Here is a 22,971-nt window from a genome sequence, read left to right on the forward strand (position 1 = left end):
TGATGACGTCAGCTCGTAAGTGTAGTCCTAATTGTTTTAATGTTCAGTCCATTGTTTCAGAAATTTCTAGTAACTCGACCAACAAATGTTCTTTTCATTAATATCATACAAAAAACAAACCACCCTTGGTTGGTATTTCACACCATTTTTGTGCTTTATAAATTTCTACTGAATAACAAAACAATGTCTTAATTTTGGCCACAAAAGTATGACGTTTCTTTATTGAGTTTTATAAATGCATCTGAGGAACTGACATTTCATGCTCTGTGTTAGAATAAGTAGTCCAGCCGTTTTAATCAGTAAGCCTCTGATGTTCACTTCTCAACAAATTTTCAAAGTGAGATGGAAATACCACCTGAACTGAGTGGAGGGAATTCTATTTTTTCCTTCTTTTTTTTTGACAGTCAACAACATTCCAATACTAAATTTTTGCCCGAAAGACATCCTTTTCAGTGGAATCGCTTAAATAGTATATTTTTAAGAACATAAAGCATTGCCGAAGAAATCACTGCATCGAAAACTTGTTATCTGGATCACTATCAAACAAACATCCATTCAGGATTCTTGGGTACTAAATATGCCTTCAACATTTACTGAAATTGTCTTTAATGTTGAGGCAACTTTTACAGCATTTTGACAATAAAAAATAATTGATACAGGTATAATTACAATCATAAATCAATCAAGCATTGACATAAATTATAAAGCGCCCAAAAATCATGCTCAAATTGCTCTTATGCACGATTGATATGCCTTCTCCAAACAGGTGGCCTTCCAGGGGATCCACTGAAAAGGCCACCTTTCAGCATGACAATGTTTTCACATGTTTCTGGAAGTTTAATCCACATTTTTTGGAGCTTAAACACAGGAAACAAGCTCCGCTACCAAAAGAAACACAATGAACTCTGGGCTCCACAGGAATTGCTTGATGACTCCTTTTGTTACAATATTGACCTGGAGCATGCGAGGTAACGTCTGGTGAAACCTCAGAGTGCACAGCCTTGTAACCAGCAACTGTACATCGTTGAAAAGATGGGGAGCCGCTGGTAACGTAACGTTATGAAAACAAACTTGCAATGATCTTAGTGAACAGTCTGGCAGCTGTTCCACCAACATTCTGCACTTTAATTAGAATGGCGTTTACTAAATACGTATCAAAAGATGCCCGCAGACATCGAGCATCAAGGTGACCTAGTGTACGGACAGTCCAAACGTCGAGCTATTTCGAAGTTGTGAGGTATAAAAGATATCCCGTACGACAGGTTCTAACTTATCTATGGATAAAGACGGCTGGGCGTTTCGTTGCTTGGCGAAATCTATTTCACGAGAAAGATTCTGTAAGAATTTCGAAATGTCCAGCCTTCTCGACATAGCCTTTCTCATTTACATATAATGCTATCTGTTAACATCATTTTTTCTCTGAGAGGTCTAAATAAGCAAACCTTTATCCTGACACTTTAGGATGGGGGAGTACCCTTCTTTAACTATATATGCTATAAGTCTGCTTTCCTATATATCAGGGATGAACCTGGGGTAAAAAAAATCACGGAACTTTGCAAAAAATGCGGTATAGGCTCCAGTTTACGTATGCTACAGTGTGTTAGGATAATAGTTTTTGTCCCCGAGGTAGAAAAGATATCACGGTTATTCACGGAAAAAGCTCATGCCTGATATATAAACCAATGTAAATCTCTACCAGGGCCTACAGTAGTTGTATGTCTTCCACTGAGTAATATCTAAAGCCAACTCGTCCTGGCTTCTTTCAGTCGAGATCGCGACGAGTTGTCTGCGAAATATACAGACCCTTGCTTACTATACGAGACACAAACCGTTGGTAAAAAACGTCAGGAAATCTCAACCAGAATCTGAGTCGCTTGTTTACATCAGGCCCCGCAAACTGTAAACAAGCGACTCCCTGGTGGGTAACGGACCAGATATACTTACAGTAGTAGAGGTTTGCATGCCGTGAGTGAAAAAGCAAATAACTTATCTGGATTCTTGCTTTGATCAATCTGATCATTGACACTTTTAATTAACCTACAGAGATCAATTTCTCCAAAAGATGTACATATTAAAAAAAAAAAAAAAATCATTTTTAGAAGTCTATCACCCCTGAAAGCGTGTGGAGGAGGGTCAAATTCTCTGTATTCTTTATCTTCCTTTCCAATTTCTTCAAAACTTTGCATTTTGCTGTTTGCAAACAAGTCTTCTAATTTGGACTAAACTAGGCCTTATCCCAAGTGTCACTTCCCGTCTAAAGGTTGAATCTTGAGCTTGTCACGTCAGGGGAACCTGGAATCTGTGTATTAAGCCATGCGAGCTAAGAGTGACTAGCCAATACATTTCAATGTATTCTGGTCAGTTCTTCGACAATCTTGACAAGGTCGTTTACGGTCGCATCTCGCTTCATTCCTCCCTCGTCGATCTGCAGAGAGAACACAAAGGAGATTGCAAGAGTAAGTTCTGGAAATATACTGGATATATATATACTGGATATACATACATATATATATATATTGGATATATATATATATATATATATATATATTGGATATATATATATATATATATATATATATATATAAAGGCAGTTATTTATAAGTTTTTGTGCGGCAGTATATAAATTGTGAAAGTTACTTATTTGTATTGCACACTGTCTGCGTGTTTACCCTAGCGTCGTCGCATCGTGTTGGGAGACAGGTGTCAGACGAAAGAGCTCTGTATTTGGGTTTGAGTATTAAAATCATTAAAAAAGAGGACGCTCCCTTGACGACTATCTAAGCTTTAACAGTGGTGAAAGAAAAATCATAGCAAAGAAAACAAATGGGAATTCCCTCCTCGGTGATACAGTCTGTATCAATCAAGTTAAATGTTTCGTATAAAGTAAGCGGGGACATTATTTTGTACCCTAAGAAAGATATCGCTGATTAAAAAATTTCAGTTGGAATAATTTTAAGTAACGTGGCCTATAATTAATTGATTCCATTATTACTTTATTTTGTTGTCAATAAATATTGATTGATCCGAATTCGTTTTTATATTCTATTCCAGTGTTCTCGATTCGTCTTTAACGCATTTGGAGACTCGCACCAAACCGCGCGCCGCCCTGTGAAAATGTTAACTTTCTGTTGCCAGCAAGTGAAGTTTTTTTCTTGTAGCTACAAAATGCAGACAGTAATGAAACGTGATACCTTGTTATCTTTCATCTAGAACTGACATTTCCACGCTGCTATGTACACTGTGTTATGGGTATTGACCGTAGCGGCATGTAGTGACTGTACACTAGTGTCTAAATACCAACGGTAGCAAGCTGTGTGTTTATTTTCTGGGAACGATGGTGGTGTCTAACACTTCTGTTCAAGGGCGGCGGAACCGGGGGGGCACAGGGGGCACGTGCCCCCCCACTTTTCCTCAGGTTAAAAATGTGCCCTTTTTCTACATAAAAATTGAGGTGTCTCAAGTTAGCAAGAGGCCAGGGAACCAGAATGAACACTCGGGAAGGGCCGTTTCCGGCCATCTGAGGGGTTTGTAAAACTAAAAAATTTCTTGTACGCTCCGCGCCAACCGATGGTGGCGCTCCGCTCAGATAGTCGTGCATACAACTTTGCAAATCCTGGCTACGCCCCTGACTTTTAATGAATTTCTGTGGCTCAAACTCAAAGCTATTTCGAATAAAAACAAAATGGTTAAGATATTAACAAGAAATTAACTCTAATTCAGAAGATTCCTACTTTAGCAACTAGCATGATTTCACCTCATTTTGTCTCAAAAGAAAACTTGTTCCTTGTTTCCCAATTTGCACATTGGATATTACAGTGCTAGTATGCATATTTTCCTTGAGTGGGGGGGGGGGGGGGGTTGATGGAGTGATGTGTATACGCAAATAAGATAATACAATAAGAGTTATAAAGGGTACTAAATATAAGGCTGCATCAGTCCAATCGAATTTCTGCAAAGTGCCCTTTGATGTCGGTGCCCCCCCAGATTAAAAGTGCTTCCGCCGCCCTTGCTTCTCTTACACCTCAGTTACAACTAGGTCAGATTACCGGCATGAGACGTTTCTTTGTGTGCAAGTCTTCACACCCTTTAAAATATATTTCAGCGATCATTATTTTGGAAGTGGTCACAGACCTGAAGAGGTATGTGACCGTACACTCATTTCTTGTTTTGTAGTTTCCCATCCTTCACTTGATGTGAATGGTCCAAATATTTAAGCTCTAACTGCTCAGTTAACTGTTTAATAGTTAACTGTTTAATCTTGCACTATTTTCTGTTTATAACTCGATGTAATGGTTGGTCATTCTTAGTTTTGTATTCATAGATTTACATTTTGCTCTGTAGTTTTCACGGAGGCTAATTAGAATAATGCCATGTGTATCTGCGCCCCGTTCCACTACAGTAATGATTATATCTTCAGTATTCGTTCCCCTGTAGCTATTTTCTTGTATGTTGGGTGACACCCACCATAATAGACCTTTCCCGGTATTTTCTTCTGTTGGGTAACACCCACCATAAAAGAACCTTAGAACCGTTCCCTGTATTTTCTTATATGCTGGGTTTACATTCACCATAAATGACAACCATTCCCTGTAACTGTTTTCTTCTATGTTGGGTAACACCCACCATAAGAGACAACCATACACTGTAGGTATTTTCTGGTATGTTGGGTTAACATTCACCATAAAAGACAACCACCATTCCCTGTAACTGTTTTCTACTCTGTTGGGTAACTCCCACCATAATAGGAAACCCGTCCTCCCTTCATGTTTAATTCTACAAACAAATACTTTCTAACTACATGAATATTGGCATCTTGTCTATAAACGAAACCTGGTTGGACAAAGTCATCATTTGTGTTTACTTCATTCATTGCAAAATACAAAAGACAATGAAGTAACATCGTTAGAGGAATAAGTACCGTATTATTGGGCTAATGTTATCATAGGCTTTCAATGCTCCTCAAATATGTTCCACTTTAATACAGTTTCAAAACTCTTACGGGGATGTCAATTTTGCCCCCCAAAAAATGAAAAATCTGGATTTGTAATACTCGGAAAAAAATGACTCCCTCCTTTCAATGAATGCTGAATGTTACCTGCAGTCCTTGAGACACTTCCTCCATCTTGTCTTGGTTCAACTCCAGGAAACTTTCGATGAGATCGCCGTCGATGAAGTTCTGCATCGGCTCTGTCTTCTTGTCGGTGTGGAACGACCTCCAAGTGCATCATAAATCAGTCAAGGAAATGCGTTAGGATAAGAGACGCTTTTTGGCCAAGATATGACCCCAAAATTAAAAGAGTTTTCTATTAAAGACATGTAAATGCAGTATGAACCATCAAAGTTAACCTTTGCAAGAAGAGCAAGGGCTGTTTTGAGAAAAAATGTTATCTGATTCTTTCAGGATCAGCATTGAGGTGAACATTCAATGGGGTATGCAGGGGTGTTAAAAGGGGTGAAGGGGGGGGGGGGAACAATTGCCACTACATTATCTCTTCTAAAACTTCACCATTTGGTACCCACTCTCACTGGTACACCATGTGGGGCAGACACTGGCTGTCGTCATAAAGGACAAGTTAACCCAACCATCACCTTTAGCTGATCTGACAGCAATCTTCGAGATGAATGACCCCTCTACAGACCCGAGAAAAATATTGCGTCGCTTGTAAGATATTAAGGTTTTCAAATGTCATGTCATGGGGCTGCCACTTTGTGACGTCTCAGTGGCACTGGAAGGTGAAAGATTTTGATTTTTAATTCCATTTTGTTTCACATTTTCAAGCTGAAAATAACCGGTAGTGACACAAAACTGATGCTAACGTTATTAGTCATGCTAAAAATCTATAAAAATAAAAATATCTTCTGTTGCAGCATTTTCAAAACCTATCTCTGTTTACAGACATAATAAACATTGCAATACATCAGGAAAAATATTAAAAAATACAAGAAAATGTGACTGTGTGATGTCATATTTAGACTTGCTCAAGACTAGATGTTTGCTTAGCTGTTTAGGAAGGGTGTTTATTCATCACAGGAGGAGGATGATGATGATGATGGTGATGATAACAATGACGATGATTGGGTTTTGCTTCCCCACTAATATTTTACCCCCAAAAAGTATCTTCTGTTAAATTACAAAGGATATAAGCTATGATCAATTTTGCCAACGCTTTTGATGACCTTCGTGAGTTTGTTCTGCACTTCGAGGAGGAACTTGTAGAAATCTTCCGTGAGCTGGGTCATTAGACCTGCGAGAATGAAAAAAGAGAGATGAAGCGTCTAAGAATTTCAACAACCAAAATAACAGGTTTTTTATTTCTAAATATGGTAAGAATTGCCATGATCAAGATAGCATTCATAAAATATCTCCCAAATTTGAAAACTTTCACATCTTTGTCATACAGAATATTACAGGGATATGGTTTTGAAATAAACAGGAAGACAAATTCCAGCAACTTTTGATAAGCAATCCACCTCAGCCACCGGCAGGGTAAAAAAAAAAATCACTGAACTCTGCAAAACTTGCGGTATAGGCTCCAGTTTGCATATGCTACAGTGTGTTAGGATAATAGTTTTTGTCCCTGAGGTAGAAAAGAAATCATGGATATTCCGCGAATTCGCAGAAAAATCTCATGCCTGCACCGAAAAAAGTCGTTCAAGTAGTGGAGGACTTGAAACGTCCCTTCTTCTCTTACCGACAGTTCCGTCTGCGGTTCCGAAGAGCAGACTTCCCTGAGTGGAGAGACTGCTTTCTCCTATGCTACCTCTCACCAGGGAGCCGTGTCTGAAGACGTTGACGAATTCTCCGAGATGGAACTGTCCCACCTGAGCTAGGTTCCTCCTGTCGTCATCCGTTGTGGCTGCGCTGTTAATTTAGAAAACACAACGAGCTAAACTTAGAAAGGAACATTTCATAGTGTTTGATCTTGCTAAAAGAATAAAGGGTGAGAGAGTTGTGCAGAAATAATCACATGGAAACTATTAATAATTCATGAGCTCCATTAAAGCAGCAATCAGGGTTTCAATCGTCTTCAAGACTAGCACTAATAAGATCATACAACATTGACTATATCAGATAAGAACACATTATTCCTTTAAAGTAGCATATAGCTTGGAATATAATAGAGGCATACACAACATTGATGATATCTAATTAGAATATATTGATAAGCTCCTTTAAAGTAGCATATAGCTTGGAATATAATTAAAAGAGGAATACATAATATTGATCATATCTATAAGAACATATTGATGAGCTCCTTAAAGCAGCATATAGCTTGGAATATCATAAAGAGGCATACATAACTTTGAACGTATCTATAAGAACATAAGCTCCTTTAAAGTAGCAATTAGCTTGGAATATCATAAATAGAGGCATACACAACATTGATCATATCTAATAAGAACTTTAATATTGATAAGCTCCTTAAAGCAGCATATAGCTTAGACTATTGTAAATAGAGGCATACACAACATTGATCATATATATAAGAACATATTGATAAGCTCCTTTAAAAGTAGCATAAAGCTTGGAATATCATAAAAAGAGGCAAACACAACACTGATCATATCTAATAAGAACACTTTGATAAGCTCCTTAAAGCAGCTTTGAGGGTTCCATCCAGCTTTGAGAATCACAACACGAGGCCCACACAATATAGACCATACCAAGGAAGAACATACTCCGTCAAGAACATCTCCTTTAAGAAGCACAAGTCATTCCATGTCGCTTCCAAGGTAATCTATGTAAGAGACAGCATCTGGACTACATACGCACCGGTTGTTGTAGGTAAAAATTCAAAATCTTTCATCAGTTAATACCTGTCTTTCTGGCAGACGAACAGATTGCTGTTATGCTCGGCCCCGAGGAAGGTATCGTCGTCGAGGATTTCGACAGCCGTCATCCAGTTAGGGCTGTAGTTTCTTGCAATCTAGGAAATCAAGCAAAGGTTGTCAAGTCTCTGCAGTAATTTACAAATTCTACGACGTGATGTGTTCGAAATAAAGAACTACACCAATCGGACTGAGGGGGGAAGGGAGGATGCTGTCATACAGGTCCTAATGTGCATGATCAATACTGCTTACACGTCTCTGCATCTCTGAAGGGGGGCAACGAGGCAGGGGTGTGAATTCACTCCCATTCCTGCTCCTAGGACCACTTTAACATCCCCATCTAACGGACGAGAGTGTTTACCCCAGCATCTGACCACTTTCTCAAATATTGAGGTAGGCAAAGGCACCCATACAACATCACTGCAGTGCAGCCATGACAAACAAAGTTGTTTTGAAACCAAGTGGAGAACAGAAACAAACCCACTTTTCCCAAGTTCACAAAACAGAAATATCAAAACCACGGAAGACTCTGCACATCACCATTGCACTGCAGTGATTTTTGAATAGGTCAAGAGAATCTGGCTCCTGGCGGAATTTATATCAAATAGGATCACAGAACATGAATTTCTTTTAATCCTTCCTGACGGTTTCTTTACTGCTACATAGTTAATGTTAGATAGGGAAGGGTGGCACCCTATTAACCTCTCACCTCTTCTAGTTCTCCTTCCATTGGTTTGTAGGCCAGCAGGCTTATCGACCTCATCAGGTCACCTGTGATGATAAAGTCTCCTTTTGTCTTGAGATAGAGAGCCAGGATGTTGTTGTAATGGCTGCATTCTACTCTCAGCTCGTGGTCAGCCGTCCACTCATAGAGACGGACCTACGGAAATGGACGAGAGAATAAAGACAGAGTGAAGGGGCTAGCAGATTCATACAAGACCAAAAAGTAGGAGGAGAAGGAGGAGAAGGAGGAGGGGAAGGAGGAGGAGGAGGAGGGAAAGGAGGAGGGAAAGGAGGAGAAGGGGAATGGGAAGATGAAGTAGGAGAAGAAGAAGAAGAGGAGGTGGAGGTGGATGATGATGATGATGATGATGATGATGATGATGATGATGATGATGATGATGATGATGAGGAGGAGGAGGAGGAGGAGGAGGAGGAGGAGGAGGAGGAGGAGGAGGAGGAGGAGGAGGAGGAAGAGGAAGAAGAAGAAGATGAAGATGAAGATGAAGAATAAGAGGGAAATGATTTTTGTACTTCTTTTCAAATTGGAGGCTTGACTAAAGCTGTTCTAATTCAAGATTATGCCAGTAAAGAATTTAAAGAACATTTTGTATCCTTGACGATATAAACAGTCATATGTGACGTCAAACGAATCCACTCAAAGAAACCACTGAAATGCGCTACATTGCTATCAAGTGATTGCATGTGACTGACCCAGGCAAACCCTTCACACATACATACTCTCACCACCGTCACCATGGTCTAGCTCTTCTGGACATGTCAGGGGTAAGTGAAGAGTTAACTTACTACACTGTTTATTGATGTTAAAACTTTTCCATTAAAGTTTACAATAGAATAAGGAGCTCCTTTGATCTCTTTCTCGGCTACCTCTGTGAGTTTACCTGAAAGATCAAGAAAAACGGGGAAGAAAAGAGTCTTTAAAATGGTTTACCAGGGTTGGAAGAAAAACTTCAAAAGTGACCCATGCCTCACTTTCAAAGTGTGATACAATGTACCCTTTTTCAATTTAGTAATTGTAAAGTGCCATTTTCTTATTTAGAAAGTGTTCTTTTTTCGTTTAGAAAGTGACCTTTCGTTAAAATATTGAAAAAAGTGAAATTAGACAAAACAGTGAACTGTTGCAGAAAATAATTTAAAAAAACATGGGGAACCCCCCCAAAAAAGGAAAAAATCTGAGAAAAAAATGTATTAAAAAATATGAATAATCTCTATAGACCAGCATTATCTACTGTGTCCTATACAGCCTGGCTGCAGTACTGCTGCAGCCCCCTCAGCATTCGACCATTTGAAACAGCACCAAAATCAGATTTATGTTGAAAATTAGGTGTAGTCTCGTTTTGTACTTTCGGGGATTATTTCAAAGAGAGTACTATGAATCCCCCCTTCCCCCCCCCCCCCCGTCCCTCTTCTAAACTCGATATGCCCAACACAGATTAACTTACCATCTGCATATTGCAATACGTAGAGCCTTCCCTGTTTCGGTTCGGGTTCTTCCAGTTTCACCATCGCCGTCCCCACCACGTAGTAAGGATTTGGATCCGAGCCGAGCTTGCACGACATGAGACTAGTGGCTACTTCGCTCGGACCAAATTGATAAGCGTGTAATACTGAGGAGAGAAAGGAGAAACACAGAAGATAAACACAGTGGGTGTGAAGAAGTGTTATTTATGCCGTTAAAAAAACACAACAAGGATCAGGCGCCATAGCCAAGGGGGGGGGGCAAAGGGGGCAACTGCCCCCCCCCTTGAGCATATTTTTGTGTATGTTTTTATGATATCGCTAGTAATTTCAAGCTTAGATGCAACTTACAAGGCCTGGGAAGTGCCATTTGCAGCGATCTGGGAGGAATTTTCAGCCAAAATTTGCCTGTACGTGTAGCGCGAACTCATGGTGGCGCTACGCTAAGTTTTCAATGCCGAATCTACGGCTATGATAGTTTTCCTACAGGTTTGCCCCTCCCTTGGCAAATCCCTCACTATGCGCCTGACAAGGTTTATACAAAAAATTCATGTCGCTTAATCTGTTTAAACAGAACGGATACAGATTAATTCATACCGCCCTTAATAACGTTCCTTTGTTTGTCTCTTTCTCGTTAAAATGCGTATTGAGACTATAAGTGCTTTTTCGTGTGCAAGGTATGTTAACGCCTGTAATATATAGTGGTATGAGCCAAAACATTGCTTCGGCTGCACATGAGATGGCAGGTAATGGAATGGCTTATTTACTTACGGATCCTGACATACTAAGAGAGCTGGATAGCTCAGTTGGTAGGGAGCTGAGCTTGTACCCCTTACTTACATGACATTAATATTCTCTTTGCGTTAGAGATGGATTCTGCTCATTGTTTTTACATACAAGATAATCACTACTTCACTTGGCCGTTTATTAAGTAAATTATTTAAAACACTATGAAACATATTATCAGTTTTGTAGATCGGACTGTATGTGGAATTTGAGAGAAGAAACTGGCAGATAGCCGGACAATTATTCAAAATTTTTCGCCTACCTTCAAACGTGTGCTGGTCTACGACGAGTAACGAATGAATCTCGTTTTCTTCCCCGAATTCGTTGTCTCCTCCGGGTACCTGTCCTGTGACATTTTTACTGTTGGAGCTGTAGGTGATGTTAGCAGCTTTAGTACTAGCGCTGGAGTGAAGGGGCACCGATACGCCTGTAAACGAAATAATAAATCCATCTTTTATTATGGAACGAGGTATCAGAAGAAGAGGTAAAATCACAAGGTATTTACATCATATTAGATCTACTGCCTGACCATGTCAGCATTTTCTAGCATATTTCAAGAATATCTCGCAAAGAAAGGCTCTTAATGTAATCAGACCCAATGTTTAGATCTTCGAACAGTCCTGGTACTTTGCAGCTCTGTCACAAGCGAAAATTGGATTAAATAATGTGGGATGCAAGTATTTCTTGCATTAGATTAAATGTACAGCTATAACACGATTGTAGCAATGTACAGCTACAACAGGATTGTAGCAACAAACAGCTCTAACAACATGATTTGTAGCAACGTACAGCTATAACAACAGGATTATAGCAATGTACAGCTATTACAACAGGATTGTAGCAACATACAGCTACAACAACATGACTTGTAGCAACGTACAGCTATAACAGGATTGTAGCAATGTACAGCTATAACATGATTGTAGCAACATACAGCTATAACAACACGATTGTAGCAACATACAGCTAAAACAACAGGATTATAGCAATGTACAGCTATTACAACAGGATTGTAGCAACATACAGCTATAACAACAGGATTGTTGCAACATATAGCTACAAAAACATGATTTGTAGCAATGTACAGCTATAACACGTTTGTAGCAATGTACAGCTATAACACGATTGTAGCAACAAACAGCTATAACAACACGATTGTAGCAACATACAGCTATAACAACAGGATTATAGCAATGTACAGCTAAAACAACATAATTTGTAGCAATGTACAGCTATAACAACAGGATTGTTGCAACATACAGCTACAACAACATAATTTGTAGCAACGTACAGCTATAACAACATGATTGTAGCAATGTACAGCAATAACAGCACGATTTTAGCAACATACAGCTACAACAACATAATTTGTAGCAATGTACAGCTATAACAACAGGATTGTTGCAACATACAGCTACAACAACATAATTTGTAGCAACGTACAGCTATAACAACATGATTGTAGCAATGTACAGCAATAACAGCACGATTTTAGCAACATACAGCTATAACAACACGAATGTTGCAACATACAGCTGCAACAACAGGATTGTAGCTCGCTTTGTTGTCACTCACCTGTGGCGTCCTTCACTTCAGTTCTCATCGTCAACACTCCAAACGTCTGCGTCTCCTCTTGGTAGGTGATCCGAGAGGGCGCTTCACCCAAGGGTATAGTGCGGATATGAAGTTTCTGAATTTCGTCGATCGTCCCGATCATGAGAGACGTATCGTTACAAAGAGCGAGACTGAAAAACGCAAAGAACCACGACGGCGATGAAAGGACTCTCTTCTTAACAAGGTTTCCCAAACGGAATATTATCTCACGGTTTAGATTTATATTAAGAACGTTGTCCCTCAAACCAATGTTTCATCACGTCTGATATTGCATGGCGATTTTATTTACAAAGTTAAGCCCATTCAGAGTTTTTTTCTGTTAATTATTCATTAATTTAATATTGGATGGTTGAAGAACACATTGTTATGGTTGTCTGAGGATTATAACTAACTCATACTCATAAAAAAGTGATTGGTAGTGATTAACACATGTGGGAACTGTTCATTTAGAAAGGACTAGTTCAGCAGTTATTTACATAAATAATGAAATTTTCGTAGTTGGTTTAGTTTGACAGGTTATCATTGACCAGGGTAATATTGTGATGTGTCTTGAGCACCGTTATCGGTGGATATGTCTGCGCTTTATAAATCCTCGATATTATCATTATTTACCTATCTGGATAACCGCTGGAGTTGAGAGGACACATGTAGCCTACTTCTTTCAGGTTGACGTTGGAAAAGACCAGTTTGTGGTTGCTGGAGTAGATCACCGTGGGTCTGTCCGAGCAGGCAAAGACGTTGACGGTCGCGTGCGACTTGAATGTCTTCAGAACGGTAGGTTGAGTCCCGAGAATGACTCTCTTTCTCTCCGAAAGACGACCTTTAAATCGAGAGAATTTTTTTTTTAAATCCAGTTTTGAGAGATTTCTTTAAGACTTTAAAGTTCTTTTAAGAGCTTCATCAATTGTGATACAGCAATCTCCAATACAGAGAATATATGTTGTAAAAAGATTGAAGGTAACCCTGCACAATTGAAGTACACTTGGGTTGATGTCATCGTTCGACTTGATCAAGTCTTCAGCCTTGTGTGCAAGAATATTAAATCTTCCAAAGAGGCAAACAATTTTTCTTAGCTGGTTGAAGGAAATTGTATGTGACATTTTATCTCTATCACATAGACGAAAGGTAATGGTTGAGTATGTGTACCCCTTTAAATTTATGAGACCAACTTGCATGTAATACCGTGTTTTAATACCTAAAGCAATAAAACTCTATTTCGTTTCGACGAGAATTAAGAAGTTACCTGTTTCTAACGTTAAGGAGAAATAAAAGAGAGACCCGTCTCCAAGGGCACAGAGTAAATATGGTTGTCCTTCAAACCTCGCCAGAAGTACCGAACGGGGAATGATTTCTGCGAAGGAATGTCGAAGAAGGTCACAGATTGTTACTTTAAAGTCGTTGTAAAATATTTGGATCTTTGCTGTAGCACTTTATTCCCAATATAAAAGGGCATAAAATATATTTCACAGTTAGAAAACAAAATAATTTGGAAGTTCAAATACCTACACTATTCATGCCATGGAGAATATTCAAAGAATTGAAAAATCGAACCTACAAAATTCTCACAGACTTTACCACAAATTTTGCCAAATTACGATAATTCCTAAAAAACGTTGTAGACACTACTGCCATGACATAATGTGTAATATTTCTCTCTCTTTTCATGTTCATTATATAAATCAACCAGCACCTCCACTTTCAAAGAAAACTACCCCCACGGATTTTTTCAAGGCTACATGCAACCAACCCTCATTTTGATTGTACGCAGATGCACACACAACAGGACAAGTTTTTCTAAATCTTAACAACCAAAAACACCAGAATGCAAAAATGCATTGTGGTTTCGATGATGTAACATTAGCAGTTTTCTTCATGAAATCTGACGTAATGTATAGTGAGGGTGTACATGTTTACAAGGGTTTCACGATTAGAGTTTTTGTAAAACTTAACACCAAAAAAAACAGAATGCAAAAAATGCATTGTGGTTTCGATGATGTAACATGAGCAGTTTTCTTCATGAATCTGACGTAATGTATAGTGAGGGTGTACATGTTTACAAGGGTTTCACAATTTGACCTCTGATGACCCCAAATGACCTTTGACCTCCACCAAACTTAACAACCCAAAAAAAAACCCAAATTGTCTCACCTCCTCCCAACATTTCAACGTGGGCGCTCTCCAAAGATGGGAGCCTCAAGATCCTGGCCGAGATGTCGGTCCAGAGCCCAACGGCACAGATATCAGCTCTACCAGACTCTGTCAGAGAGGTGACGTCGATGCATGCAACCTCATGCTCCATCGTCATGGTGCTGTGAACGCAGACACACGAGAGAAAGAGTCAAACAGGATGACTTTGAGGCACAAAACTAATTTTTGATATTAAAGTTGTAGACCACTTAAAAAAATTCTTTTCTATCAGATTATTGCATTTCTATGATAATTTCAGTGTTTTTCGAGGAACGACCTCAGTCGAGGTTCATCGGTCAAAGCGACTGGACTAACAAAGTCTAATACGCAGACAATAAGGTCAGTTTCTCAGATGAGACACAAAAGCTCAATGGCAAAACATACACTTTTGTGGCCTCACCTGACATGCTTACAATTCATTACAAATTTGTCATGGACAAAATGGAGTTGAATGTCATCCAAGGGGGGTACTCTGTTCTTTACATGGACCTTAAAGCAAAGACAGACCGGAGAAGATGAGGGAAGGGAGGAAGCTGGGGTGAGGGGGAGGGGGAAGTCACAGGGTCTGCTGTCCCAGAAAGTTAGTGCCCCAGGGAAGTATGGCAAAGGATAATGTACTCTGGTTTCAATTAAACAATTACGAAAAAAATTCACAACTCTAAGAGGGGACGCAGTGACATAATTGTCCCAGGGTCCGATTTGGCTCTTGACGCCACAGTGTCCTAGGGTTGACATGGTCCTCAAAGATCCTCATTTTAAATTTACAATAGGAAAGTGTTTCCTATCAACCAAGAAATGTAAACAAGATTGTACTAAACAACCACCAGGGTAATCTCTTGATGACCAAAGCAACTATACATAAATAAGTCATTTGAAATATTTTGAGGTCTCTTTACCTTATCTGCTTGACTTCCCCATCGACGATCTCCAGGTAGTAGATATCGTGACCGGCCGCTGCTACAATCTGGTACTGATTGCAGGTCGCCACGCTGATGTTTTTGCCGGACGGAGGTAGCCATTCGTTGACTAGGAGTTTAGTCTGCGTGCTGACCAGACGGACCGAGGCCGAGGTGATCTTTGTTTATGCAGGAGAGAGAGAAGTAAAGAGAAAGAGAAAAAAGCTGAAAAGTCAGACGATATGTTGGACTTGACTCGTTGCACAACTAAATGTACATACTGAATCAGTTCCTGGAAATTACAAAACAAAAATAAAGGCTTGGAACAAATTAGTACATTGAGAAAAGCTCGGAGGTGCTTAGTAAGACAGCATCAAGTATTACTGTTACTACACCTCAAACAGATCTAGCAGCAATGTTTAATAACAGACTGATGGGAGAGGGGTGATATGAGTGTTGGGTTAGCTTTTAAAGTGAAAAAGTTATCATGATTTGTTTTGGCCCATTTTTAATTTTTCTGAATAAGAGGAACCATGTTGGGCAGGGGAAGAGGGTGGTGGGGGGGGGGGTGGATCATAATTGGTAATGCCACTCCCAGGCATACAAGTGGATGCTGTCAAGCTTTCACCTGCTTAAGATTAAAATGAGTAGAAACGTATGGAACATTCTGCGCAATGAAAAAATGGAAGTAGAGAGGTTGGAGGGCATGGAAATATATGAGAGATTATGGATTGGTAACTCATCGAACCAAACAATATGTTTAGTGTACAATCGAGGGAATTATTTATTTGGTATCACACCGCTATATGCTATGCATGATGATTAAGTCACTATACAAGTCCCAAGATGTATAGCACAGAAACCGGAGTATTATATAATCCATGGAATTTCCAGCTTTCAAAAACTGCTACATAAAAACAAATATTGAACACTAATATATTCTCTATAATTGATCAAATCCAACATAACTGTGTTTTAACTTGAAAGTGATAAAATATCCTTTCAATGTTCTTTGCAGTTTGAAGTTTTTAAGGCTATCACCCTTCCTCTTTCATACAGTAAAATGTTGAGCTATTCTGCTTTCAAGAAGACTAGTACCTCATACCCACTGTGTGACTTTGCAAGTATAGAAAGCTCATGAATATTCAGAGGTCATACCTGAATGAGCTGCTTGAGGCAAACATTGCCGCAGTAAAAAGACTGCTGATTGCCGTCAAAGCCCCCGAGTTCCGTCTCCTCCACTTCTTCTCCGTTCAACATCAAAACTCTGGGAAAAAAACAAACAAACACAAACTTGAGTCTTAATTATCACACTGAACAAAACTCAACTCGGTAGCTTAATTATAAAACCGAACAAAAACTTCTGTCGGAGAAATCGGTCATTGAAACCTTTTCCAAGGACGGACGAGAGAAACTTTGTTTTCCACCGATGGAAAATATTAATACTTTGATAATCCACGTGAAATTTTGTGTACACAGAAGATTGATGATTAAGACATGATACATCAAAATAATCTGGTAATAACATTGATTTTATTTTGAGCATTTATCACCTACGTTTTGTTTTCTTTTTATTTCTCTCTTGGATAGTTCTTACCTCCTTACCGGCTTGATCGATGTTGACAGAAAAGTCGAGAACAGAACGGTTTATTCTTAAACAACATCAACAAGATTTAAAACGCAAATTCAGTTTTTCGATTACCTTGTCTGTCCGACAAAAGAGAGCACGAGGATATCGTCGATTCCAGAGTCTACGTTCAGTTTGAGAGGCCAGATACCTAAATGAACGAAATTATGAAAAGAGAACAATGAATAAGAAGAATAAGCAATTTGACTGTGAATGATGGGACAAATCTTACGTAAAATGCAGCCTGCAAAAAATATTGGCCAAACTCTTGCAATAATGAGGGATAGAGGGGGCCCTTCAAGTGTAGTCAGATTTTGTATTTCTTTGGCACTTTGCGATAATTAAGTGTTTACCTCGATAAATATTTAATTATACCTACATTTAGCAAAACATGCTGCAAATTTTTATTATTTTTGCATTGGAAAGCCTGGGGGGAGAGTAGGAACCTTGTTTTTATTTTACATTATTACGTGTAACACATAAACCTAATAAACAGCCAACTTTAACTCTTGGACAACACTAAATACTTTGCAGGGTTTCTATCATCTGTTGCTGTGGTTATGTGAACTTCCTCTAATTGGAAGTGGAATTAATGCAATGAAAAATCAATGGATTATCAATCGCTTAATAAGATGGCCTCGAAAATTTTACTCTACAGTTTTGCGATAAAGGTAACAATTCCCTTTGAAAAAAAAGCCAAGATTGGCAAACAAACCTTTGATTCCCGGCAAATCGATGCTGGCATGTTCGTGAATCCCGATGCCGTTTCGGATGATTCTCAGGGTGCCTTCTTTGTACGCTCCGGAACAAGTCACAAGCTGTGAGTGTGTGAGAGGAATAAGGAGAGTTGTTCAAGTGAAATATCACTAAATTGCACACATACAATAACCAACCATGATTGATTTTAACCATGATATATTTAAAGTGAATGAAAACGATTTTTCAGACTATTAAGAAATATCGAGATTTGACTTTCAATGTGGTAGGGAAGGGGGGGCGGTACAGTACATCTTCATATGGTTTTAGTACTCTATTGACCTTTGACCTTCATCATTGACTATTTGAAGTCATTTAGCAAGACATACAAGCCAAACATGAAAATTGTCCAAGTGTTCTTTTTGGAAAATACAGCATTTACAAACCGACCTAACATTTCACGCTAACAAACACGTCACGACCTCATGAATATTTTTTTTTTCAAATTTTCCCTATGAATCAAGCTCTGATATACCTGGCCTTGCCCTTGTCTGTCCAGGTCAACCACGCACATGTCCAATATCGGACCGAGATTCGTAAAACTCTCCATCATCGCCACGTAAGAGCCTTTTTCATCTGCTTCCGTGTTCAACTGTGAGAGATTGACAAATATTAAATTACATACGGATTCATAGTTAAAATATGAGAGATATCAGAGAGTAATTGCTGATTTTCTGTTCTTTTGGGACAAAAAGTTTCCTTGACATTCAAGTAGTTACAAAGTTACAACTTGCAGAGCATTGTAGTCAAATGGAATGGCAGCAGCCATTTGGGAATTTACAGACAACCAAAAATACCCATCATGCATCTGTGTATGGTTTTAGTAGACGTCTCTCAGACATGATGTGATAACATCGAACATCATCACTTTGACCAATTCTGAACGGGAGAGGCCCTTCTCAAATGCAAGCCGCTCTGATCGAATTAAAAAGTGTGATTTTGTCTAAAATAAGGTGAGAAAGTAAAATGCAGTTTACCCGGACGAGTTGAGAATCTCCCTTCCTGGACCCGATGAATATAACTCCGTTGTCAAGGTACGTCAAACACTCAGCGATGGACGTCTGTCGATGGAGAAGAAAACACAGAATGACACGTCCAGTTATTATATAAATTATGTGACAGGAAACCTTCGTTTGGGTTAATTGACATTCCTAGGAGACCATGAATATGCATGAGATTTCAATTTTGAACATAATCCCCTTAATAAATTATGCGGCAGGAAACCTTCGTTTGGGTTAATTGACATTCCTAGGAGACCATGAATATGCATGAGATTTCAATTTTGAACATAATCCCCTTCCTGTTGTAGGCTGTTCTTAAGAGCCTTTGCTATTATTTACTTCACGACGCATCGCAGTAGTGTATACATGTCAGTGTTTTAGATCCTCCTGCAAGCAGGAATTCGCGAAGAAGCCTCATTGGCTTATCAAAGCCGCAAGCTGACCGAAGTCAAGTCTCTTAGATTCATATTTAACGTCCATGATTATGAATTGTCAATTGTCAGCAACTCTGTAACTGGACGACAAACATTAATCTTGGAGTGACTCGAACAGGGGACCTTATGATTGGAAGGCACCGGCGTTAACCACTGAGCTAACACTCCACTATAATACATAATATGGTACATGGTGTGCTATTATTCGGCACTTGAAAATTGGGGACTGTCTTTTTCTTCAGCTTAAATTTACCACTGATGGGGAAGATGAATCAATCCCACAATGCACCATTGTAGCTTATATTGAACAACGCACATAATGTGCTATCACGCAATACTTGATAAACTAGCGAGTCGCGACCACCTGTTTCAGTTTTATCACTGATCGGGATGAACTGAAAAAGCATCAATTTCTCACGAGGGAGGACACAACACATTCAATTTGTTCGATAGGTTTTCCTGTGTGAAATCAATCCCATAATGCACCATTATAGCATACACTTGACAACAGCTTAAATCACACACCGATGTGAAAACCGAACAAGCCACCATTTCACACAAGACCGGGAAGACTCCAGGCACAAATTTGATTGATTAAACCTGATTTGAAATCAATTTTTAGTAATTAAATTTCATCAAAGTAATATCAATATATATATATAAGAGTTTTGATTGTACTTTGCACTTTTTTATTGTTTTTATCTCAGCAAGATATGAAAAGAAGAAGTTGGAAAAAAAAGAGCTTCCTTTTACAGTCTCTAAAACATGTTGTTTTTTCAAAAGATCTACAGCGGGGGGGGGCAACCTATGGCCCGCGGGCCACCAGTGGTTTTTTTGCGGCCTGTGAGTGTCTCAAGAAAAAGAAGAAGAAAAAGAAACCAATCTATTTTACATCATCACAATAAACGAGCTAGCTGCTTAGAATTTATCGGCACTAATGATGCTGTCAGGTAGGCCTATTATCCCCATTAATTATCAACTGTACATACTGTATTGACATTATGTATTTGTGAATACAGATTCAGTACACACACTTATTGCTTGAAAGTCCTCGGAATCAAAGGTTTGAAATCAACAGCAGGTCGTTGGTTAGGTGCGGCCCATTCATTCAAAAAGGTTGCCCACCCACCCCTGACCTACAGCATTCCATTACAACATCTCATCCAGAGTAGGATTGCTGGGACAGCCCGCTAAAGATTCCGTTTGTAAAACTAAACCTAGAGACCTGCCACCACCCCGGTATTTACCTCTCCTAACAATTCCACTTTCAGGTCTTTGACCGTAACCTGACCGTCCATGCTCTCTTCCTTCTCCAGAAGCAGCAGAAATAATCGTCCGGCGAGGTCACCGAGCAGATACCGCGACCCGTTCGAATCCAAGCGGCCGTGGCACACCAAAGTACTTTGCTGGAAGAGATGATGATGATAAGGAATGGTTCGGGTTGTGAACAAGTGAATAAAAAATAAGTGTAGAATGTTTGAAAACAAATTCTTCGCATGACGAGAAGTAGTCCATTAACCATAGGTTGCATTTTACAGCTCTCTTGACCTCAACTTACTGAAACTTTATCTCTCCTGCAAACAGACTGGTGAGTTTGGAGGAGTTGATTTGTTCACACCTTGCCATATCTGCCTTGATCTGATAGTGATTTGGCTACTAGCTGTGTGATGAGTTGCATAATAGACGAATAGGCAGCTCAACTAAGGTGTGAAAAGATGGAACTGATCACTCAGTAAACCAACTGGAAAAAAAACCTGCCGTTCAGTACAAACGGCAGGTTTTTGGATGCAACCTATAGCTACTGGACACTTTCGTGGCATGGGCACTATAAAGTATAAACCGTGTACCTTTTCATGTCATTGATATAAACCTCTTTGTTTTCAGCAGTCTGCAAGGTCATTTTTAAACCTGCTTGACTGGTCATACTGTATATATAATGGATCATCCTTAAATGCTTATGACTGCCTCTCATGGACATTGATTTTGCAAAAGTACTTTCGGGCAAGTGGTTCGTGATTAGTTTCATTTATGATGTCATTTTCAGACTGGATGAGTTTTTTTACCTTGTGTATAGGTTTTTGGATGCAACCTATAGCTACTGGACACTTTCGTGGCATGGGCACTAAAAACCATGTACCATTTCATGCATTGATATAAAACTCTTTGTTTTCAGCAGTCTGCGAGGTCATTTTTAAACCTGATTGACTGGTCATACTGTATATATAATGGATCATCCTTAAATGCTTATGACTGTCTCTCATGGAAATCAATCTTGCAAAAGTACTTTCGGGCAAGTGGTTCGTGATGAGCTTCATTTATGATGTCATTTTCAGACTTAATGAGTTTTTTACCTTGTGTATGAGAGAGAACATCAAATTCCTGATATCTCTCCTCCTACTCCTCCTCCTCCCCTCCATCCACCCCACACCTCATTTGTAGAAACTGATTACCACTGGGTTGCTTGAAAACATTTGTTTATTATTTAGTTTCTCTTTCACACAAAGGATAGGGGTTTGGTGTTTGTCAAATATTTGTTTGTGCACTAGTGGTCCTGTGATGTCATTTTTACATTTGAGGTGGAATGAAGGGACATCAAAACAATACAATGTGTTCCTAATGAAACCAAGTTTGTATTGAATGCAAATTTACAGGAGGAACTATTACTTTTAATTGAATACAAACTTGATAGGCACCTTGAAAGCGGAAGCTATTGCTTTGTATTTGTACTGAATACAAATTTGTTACACATCTTAATAGCTGGAGCTATTGCTTTGTTTTTGTATTGGAGACAAACTTGATACACACCATAATAGCAGGAAGTATACCTTTAATTTGTATTGCATACAAACTTGATACACATCTTAATAGCTGGAGCTATTGCTTTGTTTTTGTATTGGAGACAAACTTGATACACACCATAATAGCAGGAAGTATACCTTTAGTTTGTATTGCATACAAACTTGATACACATCTTAAAAGCAGGAGCTAATGCTTTGTTTTTGTATTGAATACAAACTTGATACACACCTTAAAAGCAGGAACTATACCTTTAATTTGTACTGCATACAAACTGTATACACACCTTACTAGCAGGAACTATTGCTTTCTATTTGTATTGCATACAAACTTTATACACACCTTACTAGTAGGAACTGTTGCTTTGTATTTGCATTGAATACAAACTTGATACACATCTTAATAGCAGGAGCTTTGTATTTGTATCAAATAAAAACTTGATACACACCTTACTACCAGGAACTATCGCTTTGTATTTGTATTGCATACAAACTTGATACATACCTTAATAGCAGGGGGCGCTATTGCCTTATATTTGTCTCCTTTATGGTACGTGATCGATTCTTGTCCGATGATTAAGACACCTCCAAACGGTTGAGGTACCGCGATCACCATACTAGCCTCCGTTTCTACATTGTCTTGCTTCCACGGACCTTTGTCAAACTCTTTCTCGCGGAGATTAACTTCATAAGTCTTAACGTGCCTTCCTTGTGAATCCTGACGAACAGAGGGAGAATTTTCGAAGAGAACAAAACCGGTATTAAAATGATGATGAGAGGCATTCTCCTTTCTTAACAGATTTGGTGATTTTATGAGGCCAAAACTTAGCCCACCGCATATTCTTC

General features: G+C 39.0%; 1 protein-coding gene across 1 annotated transcript in view; it reads right to left on the bottom strand.

The window, feature by feature from the left end:
- Positions 1 to 234: 234 nt before the first annotated feature.
- Positions 235 to 22,971, bottom strand: part of LOC139969562 (DNA damage-binding protein 1-like) — a 28,476-nt gene continuing 5,739 nt past the window's right edge. Inside the window, exons 6-26 of the mRNA XM_071974653.1 lie at positions 22,631 to 22,843; positions 20,578 to 20,736; positions 18,873 to 18,956; positions 18,371 to 18,487; positions 17,855 to 17,957; positions 17,215 to 17,290; positions 16,671 to 16,779; positions 15,513 to 15,691; positions 14,578 to 14,738; positions 13,673 to 13,780; positions 13,042 to 13,249; positions 12,391 to 12,560; positions 11,078 to 11,242; positions 10,014 to 10,178; positions 9,358 to 9,452; positions 8,540 to 8,710; positions 7,819 to 7,928; positions 6,693 to 6,862; positions 6,143 to 6,245; positions 5,096 to 5,219; positions 235 to 2,425 (exon numbers count right to left, since the gene is read on the bottom strand). Of these exons, the coding sequence (XP_071830754.1) occupies positions 2,345 to 2,425; positions 5,096 to 5,219; positions 6,143 to 6,245; positions 6,693 to 6,862; positions 7,819 to 7,928; positions 8,540 to 8,710; positions 9,358 to 9,452; positions 10,014 to 10,178; positions 11,078 to 11,242; positions 12,391 to 12,560; positions 13,042 to 13,249; positions 13,673 to 13,780; positions 14,578 to 14,738; positions 15,513 to 15,691; positions 16,671 to 16,779; positions 17,215 to 17,290; positions 17,855 to 17,957; positions 18,371 to 18,487; positions 18,873 to 18,956; positions 20,578 to 20,736; positions 22,631 to 22,843 (2,871 nt within the window). The 3' untranslated portion in view covers positions 235 to 2,344. The remainder of the gene's footprint in view (positions 2,426 to 5,095; positions 5,220 to 6,142; positions 6,246 to 6,692; positions 6,863 to 7,818; positions 7,929 to 8,539; positions 8,711 to 9,357; positions 9,453 to 10,013; positions 10,179 to 11,077; positions 11,243 to 12,390; positions 12,561 to 13,041; positions 13,250 to 13,672; positions 13,781 to 14,577; positions 14,739 to 15,512; positions 15,692 to 16,670; positions 16,780 to 17,214; positions 17,291 to 17,854; positions 17,958 to 18,370; positions 18,488 to 18,872; positions 18,957 to 20,577; positions 20,737 to 22,630; positions 22,844 to 22,971) is intronic.

Source organism: Apostichopus japonicus, chromosome 7 (assembly GCF_037975245.1).
Source record: "Apostichopus japonicus isolate 1M-3 chromosome 7, ASM3797524v1, whole genome shotgun sequence".
NCBI lineage: Eukaryota > Metazoa > Echinodermata > Holothuroidea > Aspidochirotida > Stichopodidae > Apostichopus > Apostichopus japonicus.